The sequence below is a fragment of the Aegilops tauschii genome, chromosome 7 (genome assembly GCF_002575655.3).
Source record: "Aegilops tauschii subsp. strangulata cultivar AL8/78 chromosome 7, Aet v6.0, whole genome shotgun sequence".
Lineage (NCBI taxonomy): Eukaryota > Viridiplantae > Streptophyta > Magnoliopsida > Poales > Poaceae > Aegilops > Aegilops tauschii.
The window spans coordinates 56753874-56762161 of NC_053041.3; the positions used below are offsets into that span (position 1 = coordinate 56753874).

General features: G+C 47.8%; 1 protein-coding gene across 2 annotated transcripts in view; it reads left to right on the top strand.

Moving 5' to 3' along the window:
• The window catches only part of LOC109732925 (early nodulin-93), a 29774-nt gene extending 21770 nt beyond the window's left edge, over positions 1–8004 (top strand). The window contains exons 1-3 of one of the 2 annotated variants that reach the window (XM_020303060.4): positions 7207–7400; positions 7525–7586; positions 7671–8004. In XM_020303060.4, the coding sequence (XP_020158649.1) occupies positions 7337–7400; positions 7525–7586; positions 7671–7856 (312 nt within the window). In that variant the 5' untranslated portion in view covers positions 7207–7336 and the 3' untranslated portion in view covers positions 7857–8004. Of the gene's footprint in view, positions 1–7206; positions 7401–7524; positions 7587–7670 lie in introns of those variants that run through there. The other variant, XM_073505897.1, reaches the window with a different exon arrangement.
• The last annotated feature ends 284 nt before the right edge of the window (positions 8005–8288 follow it).

The following is an 8288-nucleotide window of genomic DNA, read 5'->3' on the forward strand; positions in this document are numbered from 1 at the left end:
TGCGGCAGTCTCTAAAGCATAACCCCAAAATGAGAGCGGTAAATCGGTAAGAGACATCATAGATCGCACCATATCCAATAGAGTGCGATTACGACGTTCGGACACACCATTTCTCTGAGGTGTTCCAGGCGGCGTGAGTTGTGAAACTATTCCACATTTCCTTAAGTGTGCACCAAACTCGTGACTTAAATATTCTCCACCACGATCTGATCGTAGGAATTTTATTCTCCTGTCACGTTGATTCTCAACCTCACTCTGAAATTCTTTGAACTTTTCAAAGGTTTCAGACTTGTGTTTCATCAGGTAGACATATCCATATCTACTTAAATCATCAGTGAGAGTGAGAACATAATGATATCCTCCGCGAGCCTCAACACTCATTGGACCACACACATCGGTATGTATGATTTTCAATAAGTTGGTTGCTCGCTCCATTGTTCCGGAGAACGGAGTCTTGGTCATCTTACCCATGAGGCATGGTTCGCACGTGTCAAATGATTCGTAATCAAGAGACTCCAAAAGTCCATCTGCATGGAGCTTCTTCATGCGCTTGACACCAATATGACCAAGGCGGCAGTGCCACAAGTATGTGGGACTATCGTTATCAACTTTACATCTTTTGGTATTCACACTATGAACATGTGTAACATCACGTTCGAGATTCATCAAAAATAAACCATTGACCAGCGGGGCATGACCATAAAACATATCTCTCAAATAAATAGAACAACCATTATTCTCGGATTTAAATGAGTAGCCATCTCGAATTAAACGAGATCCAGATACAATGTTCATGCTCAAAGCTGGCACTAAATAACAATTATTGAGGTTTAAAACTAATCCCGTGGGTAGATGCAGAGGTAGCGTGCCGACGGCGATCACATCGACCTTGGAACCATTCCCGACGCGCATCGTCACCTCGTCCTTTGCCAGTCTCCGTTTATTCCGTAGTTCCTGCTTTGAGTTACAAATATGAGCAACCGCACCGATATCAAATACCCAGGAGCTACTACGAGTACTGGTAAGGTACACATCAATTACTTGTATATCACATATACCTTGGGTGTTGCCGGCCTTCTTCTTGTCCGCTAAATATTTGGGGCAGTTCCGCTTCCAGTGACCACTTCCCTTGCAATAAAAGCACTCAGTCCCGGGCTTGGGTCCATTCTTTGACTTCTTCCCAGTAACTGGTTTACCGGGCGCGGCAACTCCCTTGCCGTCCTTCTTGAAGTTCTTCTTACCCTTGCCCTTCTTGAACTTGGTGGTTTTATTCACCATCAACACTTGATGTTCTTTTCTGATCTCCCCTTCCGCTGATTTCAGCATTGAATATACCTCGGGAATGGTCTTTTCCATCCCCTGCATATTGTAGTTCATCACAAAGCTCTTGTAGCTTGGTGGAAGCGACTGGAGGATTCTGTCAATGACCGCGTCATCCGGGAGATTAACTCCCAGCTGAGACAAGCGGTTGTGCAACCCAGACATTCTGAGTATGTGCTCACTAACAGAACTGTTCTCCTCCATTTTACATCTGAAGAACTTGTCGGAGACATCATATCTCTCGACCCGGGCATGAGCTTGAAAAACCAGTTTCAGCTCCTCGAACATCTCATATGCTCCATGTTTCTCAAAACGCTTTTGGAGACCCGGCTCTAAGCTGTAAAGCATGCCGCACTGAACGAGGGAGTAATCATCAACACGTGATTGCCAAGCGTTCATAACGTCTTGGTTCTGTGGGATTGGTGCATCACCTAGCGGTGCTTCTAAGACATAATCTTTCTTGGCTACTATAAGGATGAGCCTCAGGTTCCGGACCCAGTCCGTATAGTTGCTGCCATCATCTTTCAGCTTGGTTTTCTCTAGGAACGCGTTGAAATTGAGGACAACGTTGTCCATTTGATCTACAAGACATAGTGTAAAGATTTTAGACTAAGTTCATGATAATTGAGTTCATCTAATCAAATTATTTAATGAACTCCCACTCAGATAGACATCCCTCTCGTCATCTAAGTGAAACATGATCCGAGTTTAACTAGGCCGTGTCCGATCATCACGTGAGACGGACTAGTCAAGATCGGTGAACATCTCCATGTTGATCGCATCTTCTATACTACTCATGCTCGACCTTTCGGTCCTCCGTGTTCCGAGGCCATGTCTGTACATGCTAGGCTCGTCAAGTCAACCTAAGTGTATTGCGTGTGTTCCGAGGCCATGTCTGTACATGCTAGGCTCGTCAAGTCAACCTAAGTGTATTGCGTGTGTTCCGAGGCCATGTCTGTACATGCTAGGCTCGTCAAGTCAACCTAAGTGTATTGCGTGTGTTCCGAGGCCATGTCTGTACATGCTAGGCTCGTCAACACCCGTTGTATTCGAACGTTAGAATCTATCACACCCGATCATCACGTGGTGCTTCGAAACAACGAACCTTCGCAACGGTGCACAGTTAGGGTGAACACTTTCTTGAAATTATTCTAAGGGATCATCTTACTTACTACCGTCGTTCTAAGCAAATAAGATGCAAAAACATGATAAACATCACATGCAATCAAATAGTGACATGATATGGCCAATATCATTATGCTCCTTTGATCTCCATCTTCGGGGCACCATGATCATCTTCGTCACCGGCATGACACCATGATCTCCATCATCATGATATCCATCATTGTGTCTTCATGAAGTCGTCACGCCAACGATTACTTCTACTTCTATGGCTAACGCGTTTAGCAACAGAGTAAAGTAATTTACATGGCGTTATTCAATGACACGCAGGTCATGCAAAATAATAAAGACAACTCCTATGGCTCCTGCCGGTTGTCATACTCATCGACATGCAAGTCGTGATTCCTATTACAAGAATATGATCAATCTCATACATCACATATATCATTCATCACATCTTCTGGCCATATCACATCACATAGCACTTGCTGCAAAAACAAGTTAGACGTCCTCTAATTGTTGTTGCAAGTTTTTACGTGGTTTGTAGGTTTCTAGCAAGAACGTTTCTTACCTACGTATGACCACAACGTGATTTGCCAATTTCTATTTACCCTTCATAAGGACCCTTTTCATCGAATCCGTTCCGACAAAAGTAGGAGAGACAGACACCCGCTAGCCACCTTATGCAACTAGTGCATGTCAGTCGGTGGAACCTGTCTCACGTAAGTGTACGTGTAAGGTCGGTCCGGGCCGCTTCATCCTACAATACCGCCGAAACAAGAAAAGACTAGTAGCGGCAAGAAGAATTGGCAAACTCAACGCCCACAACTGCTTTGTGTTCTACTCGTGCATAGTAACTACGCATAGGCCTGGCTCATGATGCCACTGTTGGGAATCGTAGCATAATTTTAAAATTTTCCTACGCTCACCAAGATGCATCTATGGAGTGTACTAGCAACGAGGGGAAGGGAGTGCATCTACATACCCTTGTAGATCGCGAGCGGAAGCGTTCCAATGAATGTGGATGACGGAGTAGTACTCGCCGTGATCCAAATCACCGATGACCGAGTGCCGAACGGACGGCACCTCCGCGTTCAACACACGTACGGTGCAGCGACGTCTCCTCCGTCTTGATCCAGCAAGGGGTTAGGAGAGGTTGATGGAGATCCAACAGCACGACGGCGTGGTGGTGGATGTAGCGGGTCTCCGGCAGGGCTTCGCCGAGCTTCTGCGAGAGAGAGAGAGAGAGGTGTTGCAGGGGAGGAGGGAGGCGCCCAAAGCTGTAGGTTGCTGCCCTCCCTCCCCCCCTTTATATAGGCCCCCTTGGGAGGGGGGGCGGCCAAAACCCATCTAGGGTTGGGGGGGGCGGCGGCCAAGGGGTGGAAAGGGGTGCCTTGCCCCCCAAGGCAAGGGGGAAGCTCCCCCCTAGGGTTCCCAACCCTAGGCGCATGGGGGGAGGCCCAAGGGGGGCGCCCCAGCCCACTAAGGGCTGGTTCCCTTCCACTTTCAGCCCACGGGGCCCTCCGGGACAGGTGGCCCCACCCGGTGGACCCCCGGGACCCTTCCGGTGGTCCCGGTACAATACCGGTAACCCCTGAAACTTTCCCGGTGGCCGAAACTTGACTTCCTATATATAATTCTTCACCTCCGGACCATTCCGGAACCTCTCATGACGTCCGGGATCTCATCCGGGACTCCGAACAACTTTCGGGTTTCCGCATACATATATCTCTACAACCCTAGCGTCACCGGACCTTAAGTGTGTAGACCCTACGGGTTCGGGAGACATGCAGACATGACCGAGACGCCTCTCCGGTCAATAACCAACAGCGGGATCTGGATACCCATGTTGGCTCCCACATGTTCCACGATGATCTCATCGGATGAACCACGGTGTCGAGGATTCAATCAATCCGTATGCAATTCCCTTTGTCAATCGGTATGTTACTTGCCCGAGATTCGATCGTCGGTATCCCAATACCTTGTTCAATCTCGTTACCGGCAAGTCTCTTTACTCCTACCGCAATGCATGATCCCGTGACTAACGCCTTAGTCACATTGAGCTCATTATGATGATGCATTACCGAGTGGGCCCAGAGATACCTCTCCGTCACACGGAGTGACAAATCCCAGTCTCGATCCGTGCCAACCCAACAGACACTTTCGGAGATACCCGTAGTGCACCTTTATAGTCACCCAGTAACGTTGTGACGTTTGGCACACCCAAAGCACTCCTACGGTATCCGGGAGTTGCACGATCTCATGGTCTAAGGAAAAGATACTTGACATTGGAAAAGCTCTAGCAAACGAAACTACACGATCTTTTATGCTATGCTTAGGATTGGGTCTTGTCCATCACATCATTCTCCTAATGATGTGATCCCGTAATCAATGACATCCAATGTCCATAGTCAGGAAACCATGACTATCTGTTGATCAACGAGCTAGTCAACTAGAGGCTTACTAGGGACACGTTGTGGTCTATGTATTCACACACGTATTACGATTTCCGGACAATACAATTATAGCATGAATAATAGACGATTATCATGAACAAAGAAATATAATAATAACCTTTTACTATTGCCTCTAGGGCATATTTCCAACAAATAATTGGTATGATATTAACTGCACACTAAACGTGTTGAGCGCTCACCATTGGAGCAGCCTGAGTCGTTGGATTGACCTGATTTGATGGCCGGAATTTGTTGGATCTGTCCCTTTGGGTCTTTTATATTGTTTTGATATAGATATATAAACGACACAAAGGACGGATCCAACAAAACCGGCCATCAAACCAGGTCAATCCAATGACTCATATTGCTCCGATGGTGAGCACTCAACATGTTTAGCTTGTAGTTAATATCATATCAAATTCCATTTTCAGCACAAATCACGTAATTAACACGCAAATAATATACTATTTAATATCTACGCGCAATTAATATACTGCCTAATATCAACTTGCATTGCACATACAAATTACAAGTTCCAACAAAGGAGAGAACCAGAGCATGACGTACGCATATGACATTTCCCCGATGTTGATCATCATCATCAACTCTACATCATCGTCGTCCAATTCCGATGAATCGATGAACTCTTTTTGAATGAACCCATCAAACTCCTTGTCTTTATACTCCCCACCCGACGAGCTCGACGAATCCATCATTTTACCTACAAAAGAATCCAAACAAACTGCACGGACATTATCGAACACATAGAGGGTAAGGTGTAGACGGGAGGAACAGGACGTACCGCGGCGGCGAGAATGGTGGGTTGGAGTTTTGTGGCAGTGATGCCAATGTTGAGAACGGCGACGAAGCTAGGGAAGGGCTGGACGGACGAGGCAGAAGAGAGGAGAGAAAAAGGGCAGGTTGGACTAGGTTGGGGCGATTTGACGGAATTTGTGGTGTGTCCCGTCTGTCAGATCCGACACAGCGGACGACGCATCCATGCCTTCCTATATCCGCCCCAGATATAGGCTGGATGTGAAGGGTGTCGGTCCGCCCTGACGTATAGGACCGGTTTGAGGTTGGTTGCTATTTCTTGGTCGGTAATAAGTGACCGGACCATCCGCCCGGACATATAGGGTTAATATAGGGGGTTCAGTTGTAGATGATGCTAAAGTCTCGTGCTTGACCGGACATATAGAACCGGTTTGAGGGAGCCGGCTGGGTTGCTATTTTTGCCGGTGACCGGACCGTCTGCTCGGACATATAGGGTCAATATAAGAGTCTGGTTGTAGATGCTCTAAGCATGTTGCAATTATAAAATTCAGCCCAAATGAGTATAGCGCATAGTTATACCTAGCTCAAATAAATTTAAATTTGAAACTCGATTGAAAATTTTGAACGGCATCCACTTGGTATTTTTCGGTACAGGTGTTTCTCACCCCCTCTTTGTGTTCTTTATGGTATTGCGAAAACCTTGGTGAGGGTCAAGATCCACGGCGACGGGATATCTACAGTGGTGGTGCGAGCAGTGACGTGGCTAGCCAGTGAAAACCTTTACGTTATTTCCCCGCAAAAAAGAAATCTTTACGTTATTTGAACAGGTGATCAACTTTATATTTCCCCGGAAACAAGGGGATCAACAAAGGATTTGCAGCGAACGAACCTATGGTTGGATGGTTAGTGGGACAGTAGTATCCCAGCCCACCAGGATTCAAATACTGGTGCTCGCATTATTCCTGTATTTATTTCAGAATTTCTGACGATGAGCTTTCAGTGGGAGGAGACGTTCCCGTCGACGACGGGACGCCTGCGATGACTTCGTAAATCTCAAGGTGATACGCCGGTTTACTCTCTCAAAGATGCTCATAGGGATAGAGTGTACATGTATGCGTTTGTATATAAGCGTATGTATGAGCGCTTGCGTCTGTACAGTTTTAAAAGAAAACAAAGGATTTGCAGCTAACCGCCCGCGGAATTGGATTGCGGTGGGGTTGGCCGAAAACAGGGATCGCCAACAAAACGGAGGGCACACTCACTCACATGCTCCTGCTCCTGCTCCTACTCCTATGATTCAGCACCTACGCACGAAGACGCTCCCTGCCAACCCGGATCGATCGATGCCTTATCTTTATCCAGTTGCAGTGCAGTGGTGATCAAAAAGTATAAGAGGCGAGTCACGTGGGATGGTTTTTATATGCGGACCAAGGAGGCGGCGCCACGTGTGCTCTGCCGCAGCAGCATAGTACCGGCCATCCCGCCCGCCCGCCGCTCGTCTGAAAACCAGGGTCTCAGCTGAGCTCGCCTTCGTCTCCGCACGCCGGTTTCGCGGTTCCTTGCAGCCTATAAAGCCGGCCGGAGCACCCAGCTCTGCACCCATCTCATCTCAAAGAGACACCACTATCCATCTCTCACCACCAACCTCCCTCTCCCTCGCCAAGATGTCTACGGTGAACCGCGCCTACCTCGACCAGAGGCTCGCCGCCGCCAACCGCTGCTCCAAAGGTAACCAACGACGGCCCGCTCCTAAGGCCAACGCACTCCTGACATTTTTTTTGCTGCTTTCTCTTTGTGCCGACACTTGACTTGATCCTGTGACACCGGGCTTACCATTTAACTCAAACTGCAGAGGCTGCCATGGCGGGAGCCAAGGCCGCGGCCGTCGCCACTGTCGCCGCCGCAGTCCCCACCGTGAGTAGCCAGCTAGCCATTCAGTTCCAGAGTTCATACTTCATAGCACTTCTCATGAATGCGTTACCTGTACTGTAATTTCAGCTGGCGAGCGTGAGGATGCTGCCGTGGGCCAAGGCGCACCTGAACCCAACCGGGCAGGCGCTCATCATCTCCACCGTCGCCGGGATGGCCTACTTCATCGTCGCCGACAAGACCATCCTCTCCATGGCCAGGAAGCACTCCTTCGACGACGCGCCGGAGCACCTCAAGAACATCTCCTTCCACTAGTTAGATCCACTATTAGTAATGCCCAATAAACCGTGTAAGCCAAAGTGCATAGCGTACAGTGATCAGCAAGGGGGGTCAGGGATGCTCCCGGATAGTCTTGTACTGCGAGTGCAATTGCTCATTTCGTAATATAATTTTCATCATGCAAGTAGCCATGTACAGTATGTTTTGAGCTAGCAATACTGAATGATGTACCAGCATTTGTTTAACCAATATTTTCCAACTATCGTGGCTATTTTTATGAATCAGTCAGATTGTATAAAAAGTTAAGCAACCTCAATCTGACGTTTAGTTTAATCTTGTTGGCTCGCTGCCACCCACGTGACACATCGACTTGATCAGCGAAGAATATCTAGTAAACCTCAGATCCTAGTTTCTACTTAGCAAATTCACCGACAGTGCCGTTTTGATCCAAGGTGGTCTCAGAAAGAT